General features: G+C 37.1%; 2 protein-coding genes, 1 long non-coding RNA gene and 1 pseudogene across 3 annotated transcripts; 1 reads left to right on the forward strand and 3 right to left on the reverse strand.

Annotated features, from left to right (window-relative positions):
• Nucleotides 1–555: 555 nt before the first annotated feature.
• Nucleotides 556–5422, reverse strand: LOC111342172 (uncharacterized; the record flags this gene model as incomplete). Its single annotated transcript, XM_088724895.1, has 6 exons — nucleotides 556–1263; nucleotides 1343–1417; nucleotides 1528–2684; nucleotides 3308–3379; nucleotides 4858–4929; nucleotides 5334–5422. Coding segments are annotated over 4 exons (309 nt in total), but the record flags the coding sequence as incomplete, so codon positions are not given.
• A 3618-nt stretch (nucleotides 5423–9040) lies between these two features.
• LOC111342173 (uncharacterized) lies at nucleotides 9041–10287 on the reverse strand. Its single transcript, XR_016002602.1, has 2 exons — nucleotides 9498–10287; nucleotides 9041–9200 (listed from the first exon to the last, which is right to left on the reverse strand). It is a non-coding gene; the product is annotated as an uncharacterized LOC111342173 (long non-coding RNA).
• A 3541-nt stretch (nucleotides 10288–13828) lies between these two features.
• LOC148727958 (adrenocorticotropic hormone receptor-like) lies at nucleotides 13829–14758 on the forward strand (annotated as a pseudogene).
• Nucleotides 14759–17314: 2556 nt separating this feature from the next.
• On the reverse strand, nucleotides 17315–18319 carry LOC111342174 (adenosine receptor A2a-like). The gene has a single exon (XM_022949225.2). It carries the CDS (start codon nucleotides 18317–18319, stop codon nucleotides 17315–17317), a length of 1005 nt encoding a protein of 334 aa, XP_022804960.2.
• Between the last annotated feature and the right edge of the window lie 223 nt (nucleotides 18320–18542).

Below are 18542 nucleotides of genomic sequence, written 5' to 3' on the forward strand. Positions count from 1 at the left end.
CATGTCATAGCTGAACCAACGCATAAGAGACTCAACCATTTGAAATGCTTTGATTTTAAAAAGACGACATCTTAATTTTTTGACAAGGGATTACTTTGTAACGTAAGTCAAACATGTTGCTTCATGCTTTAAACTTTGATCACGACTGTTGACGAGCTGGCTAAATTCTCAGCCACGTCTTTCTCACTGCTGTATTGGGAGGCTATTGGTTATCTTTGAAGAAATCAACATCGCCAGAGACATGAAATCGCAGACAAACATCATAGCTTGACTAACATTCAGAAAACTGCACCCAAACACCATGTTTGTTTAAGAATATAAGCTTGTGTAGTATAAAGGCATACATGCAACCAACTGTATTGTCCTTTGTCGGGGTCTTAACTGAAATGAAGCAGACACAACCCTAGTTGGATTTAGGCATTCTCGATTAATGCTCTACGCAATCAAGCATAGCATACCTGGTGGACAATCTGTGCAGATCTCCGAATCTAGCTCCGAGGTAAACAAGGTGTGGTGTGAAAATGTTCCCAAGGGACAGGGTAGAAATATGAAATAGTTACTTTCAGACGCAGTTTTTCTGAATCCCACTTTATGCAGAAAAGATATAACAGATGGGGAAACTGTTGAAGGAACTGTGATAGCTTCGTGATGTCTTTCGAGAGGATTCCTAAGGACAAATTGTAAATAGTGTTTGAAAACCCCAGCATGCTCATGTTCAAATTCGACAGCTCTAGAGCAAGAACGGAACAAAAGATCCTCGCAAGCATATGCTAAATTGTATAGCACTTTAATAGTCGGTTGTATTGTGAGCCATACAGCCATGGGCAAACTTAGGCCTCCCAATACAGCTCTCAATGGTATTCATTTAGGACCTGCGATGAGTGAACTGTCTATTCAATTCAATTTACTCCAAGATGTGGCAGGGATGGTCAGGTTGATGTTAGAGGGATCTCCGGAGGGATGCAGAGCTGATTTGCTTTTCACGTCATCCAATTAATATTATGTGAGTTGCTCGTGTCAATGTGATTCATTTTGTAGTAAAATAACATTATAGAGTGATATTCAAATGCCAATAGAAGATGAATTCCGCCATTAAACGCATTTTCACGAAATATACGGAGTGCACTTCTCTCTCGGCTGTTTTCTGCAAACTGACCCATGTAGTGTCCTACACCTTATCATACTGACAGATATAAGGAGTGCTTTCCAGTGCCAGACGGGTAATTATAATCTATCACCCTGGTGATTCTGTTTGTCAGAGTTCTGCAACGACAAAGAAAAAATTGAATGATTGGTTGTACCGCACTCGCTGACCGGCCTATTACTCATCACGCTGCCTTACATTCGAAAATCGTGAGGATGGTTGCTTGAAAATATGTCAGAGGCAATCGTTTTCAATGAGGTTCGTAGGAGAAATCTGTTGCAAAAAATAAATGATTGAATGAGTATATATATACTTTTCGGCAGACACATTCGCCACTTTCTAATATTATGGGCGGCATAATAGATAATCAAGTGATCACTTACATTTTTACTTCATGATTAGATAGACCAAATGCCTTCGGCTCAATATCTTCGACAGGATTATCGGACAGTGTTCTGGAATGAAAGTAATATTCTTAAAGGAGTCAAAATCTTTTGATATTTTATCAGATAAAATTATCTATTTCTACTCACTGACAAAAACTGTTGTTTCTTATTGGTCAATGGGGAATGGATAAAAACAGGTGTGGCATTTCGGTTTTCCACTCTCTCGAAGTGCAAGCTTTTAAAATGAATTATTTCTTACTTTATACTGTAAAGGATAAAATAAATTTAAAAAGAACATGTAAATTATATATCTCGTAGTCTGCTACGTTTTGATCAAATAAAATTTTCCCGTTTTTTATCGAGAAGCACCATTGAAAAACATGGAGTTGAGTTTTAAAAAACAAATAGCAAAAAAGACTAATTTGTTATTCTATCGGTTTGCCTTCTTGTTTACTTAAAGCAGTTTTAAATGGTTCATGTGATTGAAGGCTCGATATGGAACACGCTGTAAACGATTATCATTTAGTAATCTAAAACAAAATAGTTTCGTTAAACTGGAAAAAACGAATTTTAATGGTTCGGTAACTACACCACAAAAAGATAATTTGTTCATACGAAGTGAATCTGCTGTTTCGTTTCTTAATCTGTTTTTTGACAACTTTTTGGTTTCAAGACCATAACTGTCTTCCCTTCGGCAGAGGCGAAGATCCTTTTGTCGCAGATTTGGGATGTTGGGTATATTAGAATAAAAGAGACCAAGAAACACAATTTTTATGACACCGTTTGTTGATCTGCGAATGAACTTCAAGTGATTTCCAAACCTGTGCCAAAATGTTGACAGAAAAAAAAACTTTTACTGCGTAAATATATATTATGAGACCTCGGTTACTAGATATTATCTATTAAGTGTATATCATGAGACCTCAGTACTTTCTCTCTTCTTTCTACGCATGCGTGAGTAATGACGTAGCTCCTTTGAGAACTCATTTTAAGGAAGAAGGAAAATTAACATATTTTATCAATTCATTCTTGTGCTTTGCATTTGGTTTCCATGGTTGGTTCCAGTCTCCTTCGTCACTTACAGGTACCAAAGATATTTCACGTTGGCAAACACTTTGTCAGAGAGAAAGGTGATCATGTTTGAAGATAAATCCCTAAATATATCAAACCAAAATAAATAAGTGAATACCTCAAAATTTCAACGAACTGTCTGCCATCTACTCTAATATTGATGCAGATCAATCCGGAAGAGTTCTTTACGTACTCTTTATTATGACTGTCTCCTGCCCCTTTTTGCAACTCTTTCCCGATCGACACTGTCCAAAAATTACGAAATTTGTAAGTCCGCGTCACGCAGTGTTTTTCTTGCGCGGGATCAAAGCGGGCAATTCCGAGCGGGCAAGATGCGCCCATCTTCACCCGCTCAGGAGGCCAATCAGAACACGGGCACTGCCAGTAATATAATAAAATGAAATGCGGATAGATGTGAGGATTTCCTTTTCTAAAGCTATATTATCGTCACTTAACGAAGTGGAAATATAGAAATATGCAAGTATGTCTTAAATCAAGGATTCCATCTTCTTGCATTTTCATGGACCTTGAGTTCGTCCCAGTCCATGAAAACGCAAAAACAAAAAAACCGAAAAAACCCGCCAATATTCAACCATCTTGACCCTACGCTTGATCAATAACGTGTATATATATTTCATTAATCATGATAGGCATGGAAGTTTACACTTATTTTTGTTCTATGATTTCAAAAATTTTTGTCACTTACAGTTGACGAAGGATTCTTAGCCCGGTAAATACTTCATCAGGGAGAGAGGAAATCATATTTGAAGATAAGTCCCTTAGAAATAGATAATAGATAAATGAGTAAATAAGTAAGTTATTACGTACTGATACAATGAAAAAAGAAATAGCTGATGACCATACACTATTGACTGTATCGAGCTATATTTAACAATATTGCAACTGTATTGTTTTCAGTTTATTAGAGTGAAGTTTAGCTTTGATATGATGAAAGAAACTTGCATCATTTGTTTTCGCAAGTACAGACTGCAACAATCAGTTCTAGTTTGAAACTTTCGCTGTATACGAAAAGCTTGCTCTTACTTACCTTCGAATTCTTCAAGAAAGAAGTCATTAAATTTTGTCGACATGGCGCTGCCAAAAGTTTTGAATCGCACGAGTTCTTAAATATGAGCACTGATTCTAGGTGAAATTCATGGTCAGTGGGGCTGTTTGATACCAGTCTGACCAATTCGCGGTATTCATTTACAGTTAGTATTTGTTATTACTCAAATTGACTTGCTGTCAATCTCAACTGATATCAAAAAGGACTTCCTAACCGTGAGAGAAGGCTGAAACCCCGTTGTGAAAATTCGCTTCAGATTTGTTTGTGAGCACTTAACTGCGCACAACACTAGTAATATTGATAGAGAAAAAATATATTCATAAACATGAAGCACAAAAACGTGGCCACGTTAGTGTAGTAGGTCACCACCATGCACAACATTTAGTTATCTTCATATTCCAAACATTGAGGATAATGATAACAATAATAATAATAATGATGGTAATTATCAACAATTATTCGCTGAAAGCGAAGTGAGTATTGTTGAATAATGCCTGAGACGAAGTCAGGGGGGATTATTTAACAATGTTCACTACGCCTTCGGCAAATAATTGCTCAGGTGCTTTTGAATTCTGTTGTAAATTCTGTAAATAAAGAAAGCATTGCGCCTATTTTGTTGGAATTGTGTTGATTGCTCGTATGAAGATAAAAGGGAAATTTAAATAGGTTTATTTAATTCAAAACATAGTAGGATCTCTTGTGCTCTTCTCATTTGAATTTTCTTCTTTCGGGTGAATCACTTCTTCGGAAACATTGACAAAACGCGAGGTAGCCATTTTGAATTGGATGTGACTTAAATGGATACTCCAAAATCAGGTTTCCGAGTAAGGAATGGAACCATTATTGCCTATTACTTCATTATTTACGGAAAAAAAAAATTATTCAGTTCCAGTCCTTACTCGGAAACTTGATTTTGGAGTATCCATTTAAGTCACAACCATTTTGAATTTACCGCTCCCTGCTATAATCTCTTCGCGCGGGTCGATTAAAGCGAGCTATGACGAAATCCTCGACCAATCAGAGCGTGTGCATCTCTATTATCACCTGAGCAATTATGCAAATAATAGTTTTATCCACTGCATGCAGTGAAGATATCACGCTTCAGAAGCATAAATCAAGATACTTTATCAATACCTAGGCATGGGAAACTCCAGTAATTATTGAACGTTGGTCTTAATCGGGTCACTTACAGCGAAGTAAGTCTAGCTAAGTTTGCAAACACGTCACTGCGGAGAGAGGAAATATTGTTTGAGGATAAATACCTGAATTAATAGAAAAAGGGACGAAAAGGAAAAAAAAGTACATACAAATTACATGCAAAGACTAATTCGCAATAAGATGATTTACTGAATTATCATATAAGTACATAAATAGATAGAAAAAATGCAGTTACATAATAAACGCTTTAAATGACATAAAGCCTCTACTACGGGCGCACTGCTCATTATCAGTAAGAAAAAGTGAAGTGAAAAATGAAGCATAAACCACGCCATCAAATCGGTCACCTTCTTGGTCAACTTTTAGTTCTCTTTACAAGCGAGATGTTCATGGCGATAATGTCTTCAAAGCGTGCAGTGAAGATATCGATTGCATTAATATCTGTACACAGCTCTTCCGTTTCTTAACGTGTTTTGGTTTTTTGACGGGTACGTCTAGTATCACTTACAGAATATCAAGACGTTTTAGGTTGGCAAACACTGTATCACGGAGAGAGGCAATCGCGTTTGAAGATAAATCCCTGAGAAGATAGACAACTGACTAAGATCAATAAAACAAGAATTAAACAAATCAATTTATGAATAAATTAAACAGATTGATGCAAAACTAGATGAGCTAATTAAGAAATATACAATATAGATGACATGACACACAGAAAAAAAAAGTAACAATAAACGAGTGTAGAATTTCAACTGTGTCCCATTTGAACTTGTTATTGCACAAAAAAGGATGTTTTAGCAAGCTTAAAATTAAGAGGGTCACTATGGCCTACAAAAAAGTTTAGGAAATCCTGATGTGCTTTTAGGCAACTGGGCATTATTATTTTCTACACATTTTGAAATTCTCAATTTATCGCACATCAAGACTGAATTTAACTGAAATGAACTATTACTGTTACACTCAAGTTTATTTCATTCACAATTACTCTTTAAAAATTAAGTCTTGTTCAATTTCGAGATCAAATCGCACTAAATTAGATTTGGTCCATGTAATTACGAGTAACAAATCAGTCAAAAAACTAATATAACTAAAAATAAAAAATAAAGAAACTTCGTTCCATTTACTTCTTCTTTCGCAAATATTAGTACTATCGATGTTGCCGGTTACCACCGTGGAAAATAACAAAAGAACACCACCTTCTCATCGTTTCTTGACAACATTCACTTATCTTCACGTGCAAAATGTACAAAATGATATAAATATTTTCACTGCCAGCAGTAAAAAGATTTCATTTCTCACTACAGGAAATTAACAAGTTTCATCAATATCAATGTACAGCTCCTCCACTTATTATGGGGCTTTGGTTTAAATCAGTGTGTCTAGTATAACTTACATACAGGGTAATAAGACTATTCAAGTTGGCAAACAGTTTTTCAGGTAGAGAGATAATCATGTTTGAGGATAAATCACTGTTTAAAAATAGATAAATAGATTAACAAAGAGATAACTTAACAGATCGAAAGATATCTTCAATGTACGCAGTAAAAATTGGGTTAATCTAGGGTCACTCACTGCTGTGATTAGGGAACTTAAACAGTCCCGACGGCGACGGAAACGAGATCGTGGAAAAACAATAGATCTAACTGGCAGAACGATAGTCCAGCACGTGCGTTTTAAAACTTTGTACATTTCTTAGCCGTCCTATGCAAAACAACAACGTGAAATCACCAAAATTTGCGTCGTCTGCGAACCGAAACCGCGGCGGCAAATTATTCTAATTTACATTTGGAACTTGACGCTACTTTTATGCGTTATGTTGAGTTTGAGGTCAGGCGCCCTATGAGACGGTAAACACATGCAGCCATTTTCGAAATTCTAACTAAAAGTAGAAACTAATTTGTTAATCGACGTTTTCCGTGGCGTTGCCGTCGTGACTGCTTAAGTTCCCTATTACCTGCAATAATTCTCCACGTGGGAACACGTAATGGAAGAATGTCCTCTTAGTAAGACTTTTACTTTTCTTGCTACAAAAATGTTCTTAAGTAATACTGATCAAGCGTAACATCCGAACAAACTATTGACCATGTTGATGCAGCCAATGAACACCTTGCAGAACATCAAGAGAACCTCAACTGCTCATGGTTTCTTCTAAGATTCAGTTCGCTTTGCATGCAGCATATTTAAAATGTTAATATCTTCCCTACATGCAGTAGGTAAATAATGCCTGCTAAACCGGAAATATTCCTTTTCATCTTATTGTTCTCATTGGGTTTGAATAGTGTCACTCACAGCCAGTGAAGATTTGTTAGGTTGGCAAACGTGTTGTTAGGTATGGAAGTAATCAAGTTTGAAGATAAATACTTAAATGAGTAAAAAGTAATATATAAGTAACTTTATCATAGTTTTTCGACAACAATCAGTTCTCTCCAAATTTAGAATATGCTTAACGATAATATCCTTACTGCTGAGGGTAAGAAATCCTGCTTTAAAGATGGGAAACTACATGGTTTTTCAGTTTAAATATCAATACATGAGAAAATTCTATCTGTTTCTGTACTCAAATTTTTATCGAGTATGTCTGGGCTACTTACAAGCCATAAATAATTCTTAAGTTGGAAAACACTTTCTTAGGTAGAACAGCAATCTTGTTTGAAGATAAATCCCTGATTAACAGAAAATGAATAAATTTGTTAATAAATGGATAAATGATCATTTAATACATAAATAAATAAACTAATTGGAAACACTTTATGAAGGCACGTTCTTTAAGAAAGATTTTCAGTTATCTTGTTACTACGTCTGATTTGCACTTAGTGTTTTATAGTTTTAGCGCCAGAGCGTTGTCCCAGGGAGTCTGGGGACCAACCCTTCTTTTTATTTAAAGTCGCGAAGAATCTAATATTCAAATAACGGTCAGCCAGAGATCACGAAAAGATCTAAAAGATGCATGGAATGCCCAACGAATTGTAAGTTACATTTCGTTAAAAACTCTCAAATGTTATTCAATATTTAAAAAAATCTGTATTTGTTTTTTAGTTTGACTTGCTTCCTCTGGCAACCAGTACAAAAATAAACGGCAACCATGCATCAGAAACCTTCAAAGCTACAGTAACGCTTCAAAACGAAAGCGCGAATCAACGTCGTAAATCTAAGAAATATTGTTCAAGGTCGAGATTCCATTATGAAAATGATGCAAAAACCGTAACAATGTTTATACAGCGAGTAACCGAAAATGTCAACACGAACGGGAGATGAACAGCTCATGGTCTCTTACACATGTGAAATGTGTACAGTGATAATGTTTAAGTGCATGTAATTGAAAACCTCCTTCATCCGAAACAAGAAATTATGTCATTTTATCAATTTTATTGCTCAACAGGTCCATTTATTACTGTACGTTTGTTTCAAACAGATAAATCTGGTGCCACTCACAGCCACAGTAGATGTGTTACGTTTGCGAACACTTTATCAGATAGAGAGGTAATCTTGTTGGAAGATAAATCCCTGTGTGAAAGAACAAATCTCTATATAAATAAATAAAGTGCTTGAGATTTCTGTAACGAGGTAGTTGATAAGGGTGCACTCAGTTCGAATCAACTTTAATTCATGAATTGTATCAGGATAAATTCACTAGTAGTTCAAAACTCAACAAGGAAGGCTCATATTATTGTTTTATTTTGTTTCAACCAAACACTGTTGTGCGACTCACAACCATGCACGGATTATATAATGAGCTCAATTGCTTCTTTACTGATATAAAACAAATGCATTCCTGTTGCCGAGCATCTGTTCAATAAAAATTCACAGTTATCTACTTCACATTAATTATTAGACAGACGAATAGAGCCCTCGAGCGTGCAACTTAGAAAACAGCAAGAGCAAAAAATAATTAACAACTATTCCACGAGCGCTCGTTGGATACGAGATGATAGATAGCCAACGAGGCGCGTAGCCCCGAGTTGACTATAGTCGTCTCATATCCAACAAGCGCGAGTGGAATAATTGTTTTATTAAAAACATTAAATTCAACATCAAATTTTTACTAAATTTTAGCTCCCTTTTAATTTTAAGCTGACGCGAGCGCTTACCACATTTGTAGATTATGGTATATTGGCTCATATACCACAATGGCTGAGCCAATAAAAAGTCTTGAATTGCATTATCCAATGATCCAGTTTTTAATAATTCCTTATAGAGGCCTATCTAACCTGCATGAGGATTCGAATTCCAGATCAAAGTCGTCGAAATATATTCCCATTGGCCCTCCGTGTGAAATAGGAACCGAGTATTCACAATCCATATCATTTGGGTAGTTGCTTGGGTATCCCGGACTTTTCAGTGCGTTTTTTACCAAAATTCCACATCCTAAAAAGTGCTAAAATCATATCCAAAGTCAGTACATAATGTTTAACTGTTCATGAAAAATCTATAACGCAAAAAAGGAAATAAATAATTAGCTATGATGAAATTGATCGATGCTTATGGGCGTTATGGGCTTCAAAGCTAAATGTTTCAGCAGAGTAAATTTGAGCGGGTTCTTCGTTACCTGCTAGAGAAATAACTGATCATGTTTGAGCAATTAATCTCTGTCATTTGGGCCAGAAATACCTTGCTGCCTTAAGTTCTGTTTGCTGTTATCCCTGAAAGTTGTAACAATGGCTTCACTGCTTACCTTGTGTAGCTAAGGCACCAGAGTTTCCATTCAATACTAGCACAAAAATTCCCACAAGAAGAGCCATGAAAGAGAGAACTTCCGTAAACTCCATTTCGACTATAATTTCTGAAAAAAAGGACAGGGAGGTAACGTAAAAGAGAAATTCAGAGCTATCACCTAATCGAGACCCTCCGATTACTTTGTGAATTTTTTTCCTCTTTTGTTAGTGGTTTTTTTTTTCTAGTGTTCTTAGTGCTGTTTTCTTTTTTTTTTTTTGCTATCTAATTAATAATTCGTGAAGGCTAGTTAATATTCAGCACCAGAAAACAAGTATCCTTTGCATTTTCCCGTTTATTTTATTTTTTCTTTTACCTTATCTGTCTATTATCATTTTTTCCAACGAAAGGCAATGCTAAACACGAGATTTTTAGATTTTCACTAGTCTCTGCAAATGCGTTAAAGGAAACGAGCTCTTAGTTGAAATGTTTGCATAAAACTGTATACCCTCAGAACACTATGGAATCTTTTGCTCAGCTGAATTTTAAAAAGAAAAAAATGACAAACGAAATTTCCTTTTTTATCGTGTCTATACTAACCTCATTTGATTGGCTTAAGATCTGCGATTGACAACGCTCTTTGCCCCATGCAAAGGCACACCTAAATACTTAAATCTATAAATGACGGGCCTCGAGAGAAAATCACATTAAGCTTATGTCATAATGTTGGCCTTTTCGTTCTACATTACACATGCCTTATAAGAACTTATGAAGGTATTCAGATGTACTTGTTGGATACTACAAGGTTTTTTTTTTCTTTTCATCTATTCATCTTTCAAGCTCGGGGAGAAACAATAATTTCACCACATGTTGACTCATGATCCTTGCCTCTTTTTCTGAGTGACTAAAACGCTGACAGTCTCAATTTTCAATCGAAAAACGCTCGATGGAGATGCATCTTTTGTGCGAAAAAAGCTTGAATATAATTTGCTCACTAAGAAGTTAAAGAAAAGTGAAATACGGAATTTGTAGGTGAAAGCGCCTTAGACTAAACCACGTTTGAAAGACAGCTGCCGTGAGAGTCACTACCCAACACAATAACCGGTTTCATGCACAAAAAAAACTACAGCACAGGAATCTCAGCTTTTGATATTGAATCTAATATTCTTACCTTAAATCTATGACATGATGTAAAGTTTTTATCGTAGAAATATGACTTCTTGGCGTAACAAATCTCTCTCTTTGATCCAACAAACAAATGTGTAGGTACTTTCCCGTTACACACTAAAAGCAACAAAAGATTGCTGTCTAGCACCAAAAGATTGAAGTCTAAAACCCTTTTATTAGGTTGGAATAACTACTTTTACCTGGTGTCATGCATCTGGCAAACAAACGACTTAGAGAAATTACTTGTACTATTTTTCCTTAAAGGGTTCAATTTACGCCAAATATTAAAACTCTGTCTCAGGCCAAAAATTAAAACGTTGTCTTGCAACAAAAGATTTTAGTCTAGCACTCCTTCATTAGGTTGGAATAACTACTTTTACCTATTGTCAAGCCTCTGGTAAACAAACGGCTTAGAGAAATTATTTTTACTATTTTTGCTCAAAGGATTCAATTTACGCCAAAAATTAAAACTCGCATCATGAGCGAAAAATCAACATTGTCCGGCACCAAGACTATGTTCTGTTGCTTCCATTTTCGCAAGCTGTTTCGAGAAAAAAATCTTCCAAATACTACTGCAAGGTGAAGCTCGTGTCTGATCCCAATTGAATTAAGCTACGAAAGAAGAGAGAAGGAAAGCACCACTATTCTCCATGTAAATATATTTATCAGTAAACAGATCTGAAAGAAAAGGCTAATTACAGGTAATTTCAAACTTGAACTTGGCGTCTATGAACTATTTATTTTCTCAGTCGATTAATAGTACTTCCCATTCAGAAGTATCTGTTGGAAGCTCAACAAAGCTGGAGCCTAAAATTGGTTTCTTCAACGAAAACGATGAAGCAAAATGAATTATCAAGGATTTTAGAATTGACCCATACATTTTGAACCAAAAAAACGATATTTTGCGAGCATATTACTGGTCCCCGTGGCCAAATATTTCATGGTACGATAAAACAGAGATTCGGCCCAGTGAAGCTGCAGTTGGTTCATTCCACTGCTTTTTACATTGTTGATACTCTAAACAGGCTCTCAAAGAGTTCATTTACAACAGTTCAGCGACCACCCATTATTTAGCTTTAGAGTCACGGGGAATAAAAATCTACAGAGTCATTAAATGGTATGTTTTAGTAGAGAGAGGGCCAGCTTTAGGGGTTTGTGACTTTCAAGCTTGGTAGGCAGTTGAACAAAAAGTGACAGCGACGACGTAAGTTCTCCTAAAAAGGAGAAAGTGCATGCATATGGTAAAATTTAAAGAATAAATCAAAATTGAAGCCGGGACACTTTCAGGCTGGTTGCTTTCCCGGCTTCATACCTTTTGAAATTCACATATCCTGTGAATATTTAGCACTGCTGATATCAAAGTTCCCCATGTGTAGTAGAAAAAAAAAACAGTTTAGAGCTTGAGTCTGAATCTTTAATGTGATCCAAATAGCAATTCTACAATTTAAATTGTGGCAACTAGAGCAAATGAATACAGAGTCAGTCAGACTATTCTGATGCGAGTTTAAAACACCCCCACCCACCCCCTCAAAAAAAATTGTTACATTTTACATGCTTTTTGGCAACATAGTCCTCATCCAAATACAATTGGACAACCTCTAAGAGTTTACGGTACATAGAAATATGAAAAAAAATGAGTCAATTAATGCAGCTGCTAAATCCATGCAATCATGCTGACATAATATACATTGTACATTCAAATTGATTTCGTTGTTAATGGCTGTTGCTGCTTGTATTTAAGTTATGCTAAAAAGAGATACACTGGTTTACATTCATCTTGTTGTAAGAGTCACTGTCCAGGAAAAAGACAGTTTCAGTTACCTTAATATAACCTGCCATCAACACAAGAGTTTTAAAAGTCGGGATGTATTTTACCACTTAAGTTTCCCATACATCGAGTCACCTTGTTTACAATAGGATCACTCTTTTTCAAGATTGCCTTCACCTGGACAATGATTTTACTCTCATGCAAGTCTAATTTTTCGTCACTACAAACATTTGATCGATTTCTGAACTCATTCTGCAACGCTGACCACATCTGTTTTTTTTTTTTTTTTTTTTTTTTTTAATTTGTGGATATATAACATTTATTTTAAGAGGAACCCATTCAGTTTCATGACTGACATTGACAGGAAAACTTTGTTTACTTCTCTTGCAGCCCTTGCGTCGCTGTTTGGTAAATGTACACAATTCATTATTTGGCATGTGAAAATCCAACAGTTTTCGTTTCGAACGGTAAACCATTGAGGCCTGATATCTTAAGAAAAGTCAGTTCTTCAAGAGAAAAGCGAATCATTGAAACGAATAACTAAACGACCCCTGCAAGTATTGATTTTAAAGCAGATACTGAACCGATAAGCTTTTGGTCAAAATTTAATCATGATTTGAATTATGACGTCAAATTTCATCCCTTGGCCGGTCATGATATCAGGACTTACATATGTTGCACGATCGTGCAATATATGTATCTAATACCACAGTTCAAAATATATGAACTTCATATATTTCATTGTATCATATCAGGACTTGATAAGAATGGTAGCCAGCTAGCCACAGACTAGTACAAACTCAGTCTTGGCTAGTGGTTTTTGATTTTCACTAGCCAGTTTGGCTACTAAACAAACTGAAATTGTTGTAACATCTAAGTTGTCACTAGCCATTTGGCTAGTAAGTTGTGTCGAGCCTTAGATATTAGAGAAAACTAGGATATGAATTGGATCATCTTATCCTTTTTGCATCCTTACATCTCATAGAGAGGATCCTACTTCGTTTTTAACTCATTCATTGTGAAGCAGTGGATGAGTTTTTGTGGAGAGCAGGAAAACGGCGTTAACAGAATTCTGCGTAGACGGATGTGCCGGGTTAGCAGAAATAGCGTAACAAATTGTTTGAAGAGAGCAACCGCTGACCATGTAACCAACTTGCCTAACACAGCAGACAAGCCTAATTGAAGCACTTTCTGGATGATTGCAAAACACCGCGAGGTACAGGGACGACATTTTTGATCTCTGGACCCAAGGGCATGCCAAACTTAATGAATTCACCAACTTTAGCAATTCCCTGTATCCTACCATTAAATTTGCTTTAGTTTCATCTCCTAATTCACTCAAGATATTAGACCTTACTCTTAATTTGGTGAACGGCTTCATCCAGACTTATAGCTACTCTAAACCCACGGATAACCATATGTACTTGCTACGGAATAGTGCACATTCTGCTCATGTCACCAGGGCCATTCCCTATGGAGTTGCTACCAGACTTCGAAGGAATTGTTCCACTGATGAGGTGTTTGATAAACGCTCCTCTGAGTATCAGGGTGATTTACAGGTCATGGATGGAATGAGAGTATTCCTTCTCAGTTTGTCAGTGGCCAATTTCTGGCTTGTGCAGTTTACCAACCAATACTGACTGTTCGTTTCAATCAGCCGAACCAAACCCAAGCATTTTTGCTATCCCAGGCAGTTTTTGGTTACGCTTTGTTAATCTCTTCCATAAACGGAACACTGGCCGTGACGTTTGAACGTTTCGTGGCAATATGTTTACCTTCCAAGTACATATCGTGGATGAACGAGAGAAATGCTGCACTGATAATTTCCGTTTCATGGCTCGTTGGGCTCGGAAAAGGCTTTGTCAACTTGAGTGGCAATGCGAAGGTTAAAGTAGTTATCCATCTTTAAACCGCCATAATCATCTTGTATATTCTCCTCTTTTACGGCCTCGTTTACAAAGAGGCAAGAGAGCAAGCTCGAAGAATCATGGATCAGTCTGTACTAGCAGGGCCGCAAAATTTGCCGAATCGATGAGGTCGTTTAAACAAAGCTACCGTAGGAGTTGGGCTGGTGCTAGCAACAATGGTGTGTTGTTGGCTACCGGCTCTTCTGTTGCCGTCCATTCTAGTACAAATGAAAACCGACGAGAATTACTTGCGGGCCATTTTGCAATTGTGGTCCTTCTCTGTGAACGGCATCAACTCTTGCATAAACCCCTTCATCTACCTATACAAGTTATTCAAAATATCGATGCAACATTCAGAAGTTGTTCCGAAAAGTGGGAGTGATCAGGAATCGTTCCGTCAATCTGACTAAAGAAAGTAATATTTTAAGTTGTGAACCTTAACGACGAACCATTTAATCTGGTTAGTTGAGCCTGAAATAGGTGAAAAACATCCTTCTGTAAATTAACTTGAGGCACCATGCTGTATTCCGTATTCTGACATTGAAGGAATGACAGGTAAAATCCTCCGGGCAGATATCTTTTGTTGGCCCTGGTTGTTATCCTCTACATAGTTTAGATATGGCGGCGCAGGAAAAGTATTCCTTCCACCTACATATCGAGTTCTAAGTAGCCTTAGTACGGTGTGAAATAGCCTTGACCTTGTTCGATCGATTTTTTCTTCTTTTTTTTTAGCTAAATTGACGTGAGTTAAATTCATTGCGCTAAAGAAAGTTTTACCTTAGTGCAACAACTTGAAAGCAAATGTCGAAACGTAAAGCTCAAATGTCCCCTTACAAGCATTTGATGTAAAGCATCGAGGAGAGCTGTCTGCTGAAAAAAATGGAGATAAGGAAGAGTTCCTATTACGAGTACGGTGACGAAAGCTTTGCTTTATCGATCAAAAGAGGAATCATAAAATTTCAAAATTAAATAATAGATTTTCCTCCCTCCTCCATTTTTTCTCTTTTTGGACAACAATATCATTCCTAATGCAGTTGATTTCGGTACTCTTTCAATGGACCATTAACATTTGCCAATCCTTCACAAATCTCGTGCACAGAATCTCCCCAAAAAAATAAACATTAAGATAATCTCCATGCATCGCCATAAAATGAATTAAGATAAACTCCATTAAATTGACTAAAAATCATTAAATTTTCATTCATAGTTGTATTTAATTTGTTGTGGAAAACTAACACCTGCCATTTAATTGAAACATGCTCATTTCTGAATCGTTTGTTCGCTCAATGTTTACTGACCATGTTTTATTCGAAAATAACGAAAACAAGTTCATTGCCCAGCTTCTTCTCTTAGTGAACTTAAAATTTGCAGTGTCGCATTAATACGAGATAACAGAGTCGTTATCAACAAGATCTTTTGATTTAGGCCGCCTTTATGTATTGCTTATTAATATCGCTACAACTGTTGAAGCAAGCAACACAAAATATTAACCGCACAACGCTTGCGTCCATCAAGAATGTCACCTGTCATTGATAACAAATTTTGAAAACATCTTCGACTGAGTTAACAGTGCTATTCAGCAACAGCAGCTTATTTTGTTCACCAGAGTAAATTACTGACACCATGTACAATACATGCTAAAAACTCTTAGACCGAAGCTTGGCGCGCTTTAAAACCTCAGTAAGCCTTGCGAGTCATATTTCTCTTTGAATTTTTTTTTATAATTAGCATAAGGAAAAACCCCAAACGGGTGTGAACTGACTCTTTTTTTAGAGCTGATATCGCTCATCACTCCTTAACTTTGGTCGACCAACCAATCCAGTTTCACTGTCCCTTTCAAAATTTAATGTTCTCGTTTCCTTTCTCCGGTTGTGTGTCGAGAGTTTTTATTCATATTTCGAGCTGCAACACGTTGTCTCGATACCGAATGCGTAGGCCTTTTACTACTTACTGCTCTACGCGTGGTCCTGTTGGAGAAGACATGTCATTTAAAAATTCAATGAGTAGTCCATCTCTGAGAGACTGGTCGCGTGAGTCGGATACGTTTTTAGTATCCAGTAATGCAGAAGATGGTGCGTGATTATTTCCATCCTTCCTGACATTAAAAACACAGAAGAGAGTGCGAGAGGCAAGTTGTATTCTAAAGAGGGATTTCGAATTACGCATGCACCAGCCCCAACACTTTTTTCCTAATCGTCCCGAACTGATAAATGAAAAGCACCCTTGGTCTGTGCCTTTTTCACTATTTGCCAGAAATATGGCTAAAAATTCCGGAATTTCGCAAAAATCATTTCGCAGTTCCCTGCGTAGGAGACGTTAATTTCCCTACGTAGGAGACGTTAATTTCCCACAAACGAGATTACTGTGTGATGGATGTCCTCTCCTGGGGTGGGTTGAGTGGGTTTATTAGAGGGCCATGTGTTAGAAAACTCTTTACTGGGTTAATCATGCATCTACCCTCTCGAAATAAAGAACATTGTATTGTATTGTATTGTATTGTATTGTATTGTATTGTATTGTATTGTATTGTATTGCGTGGTGAGGAATTTAAAAACACGTTTTTTTATAAGAAAAAAAATTTCATACGATACTTGAATAGATAGAGGACCATCAACTAATTTTACAACTTTACAATTTTTTTCCGCGAAAAACGACGTTTCAGCGCTAATCGAGATTAAGCTGGAAACTCACGATTTTTAGTGATATTTCCAATAAAACGTTCGGAACTTACTAAAAATTTAGTCCTCATAGGTTCCGTGAACGGTAACGGCTTTAATTAACTGTGAATAAGTTTCAGGGATACGAAAATACTGGGCATAGGCCAAGTGGTATCCTTTTTCTTCCTCGATCGCTTTCTACTTATCAGGATAATTCTGAATCTTGACTCAGCTGGTTTGGCCGAACGGACTTTGTCCTTTGAGAAGAATAACTTCGTTTTCATCCTCCTGGCAAGAGTCACGATTAGGACAGAGCTGATAAATAAAAAGTGCTTAAGTTTCAAAGCTCTTGCACCACCTGCCAAGCAGTACGGGCTCGAACAAGTTCCAGAGCATGTAACCGTGGGTTACTTCTCCTTTCGTCGATGCAAATCGGTCGTAACCTGCCAAGGGTACGTTCGTGGGTCAAGTGAATTAATTTCCCGACACTGCGGCGAAATTTCGTGAGCATGTAAACGTAGATAAATGGATTGACGCAGGAGTTGGCACAAGCCACCGTGAGACACCACCAAAAAGCCTTCTCAAATTCTTCCTCAGTGTTAAAGGTTGATTGGAGCAGTGGAATCAGAGTCACTGGCATCCAACACGCCAAGGTTGTCACCAACACCAGCCCAACCATCATGGTGGCCTTGTCGATCGTATTACGTCGATTTGGAAGGTTACTCTGCGAAGAAGGCAGGGAATCACTGACGATGCGTCGCGCCTGCTTTCTTGCCTCTTTATAGATGACACCATACATGAGAGGAACCAAAACGATTATAAGGCTAATGTACGAATGGGTGATACGTGAGGCAACCGAAAACTTGCTTACAATTAGCAAGCCACTGGAGAGAGATATCACCCACGAAACCGTCACGAGCCAAATAGTCCTTTTCTCAGTCATCCAAGTCATATACTTGTAAGGAAAATAAATGGCTGAAAAACGATCGAAATTCACAACCAATAAACCGGTCATTGAAGCGGTCATTACAACGTAGCCAAAGGATGACATGTAAATTGGACTTATGCTGAGATTTATGAACCTGAGCACCAAAAGAGGCTGGTAAACTGAACACACCAGGAAATCTGCCAGCGACAGACTTACAAGAGGGATCTCTGTCGGTTGTCTTGACGTGTTAACCGCAAAGAATGAAATTATTATCAGGAGGTTGGCACAACTGCCAAGAATCGCTGGACCAGTGTTGAGGATGACATAGAAAGCTGTTTCCCAGTCGGCCATAGCAGAAACTGTAGCAACAGGAGACAACGAAACTGATATGGATCCTTTTTCTTGGAAAATATGCATGGCCGACAACAAAGTTTATGGCCCGGGCCGAAGGCTTTAAAATAATGGAACCTAGAAGTGTAACGTCATCAATAAGCGGAAGATATATTATATTAGGATACTTCATTTGACCGGTAAAAGTACACTGTAGATCGAGTGGCAGGACAATAAGAACTATTTCAGAACTATTCATCATTAGTATTGGAGTCATCTTACAGGTAAAACTTGAGTGCTGCAGCTTTCC

Source organism: Stylophora pistillata, chromosome 6 (assembly GCF_964205215.1).
Source record: "Stylophora pistillata chromosome 6, jaStyPist1.2, whole genome shotgun sequence".
Taxonomy (NCBI): Eukaryota; Metazoa; Cnidaria; class Anthozoa; order Scleractinia; family Pocilloporidae; genus Stylophora; species Stylophora pistillata.

Bases quoted from the DNA above. Each gene is read 5' to 3' on its own strand.
- LOC111342174 (XM_022949225.2), bottom strand. From the start codon at position 18,319: ATGCATATTTTCCAAGAAAAAGGATCCATATCAGTTTCGTTGTCTCCT.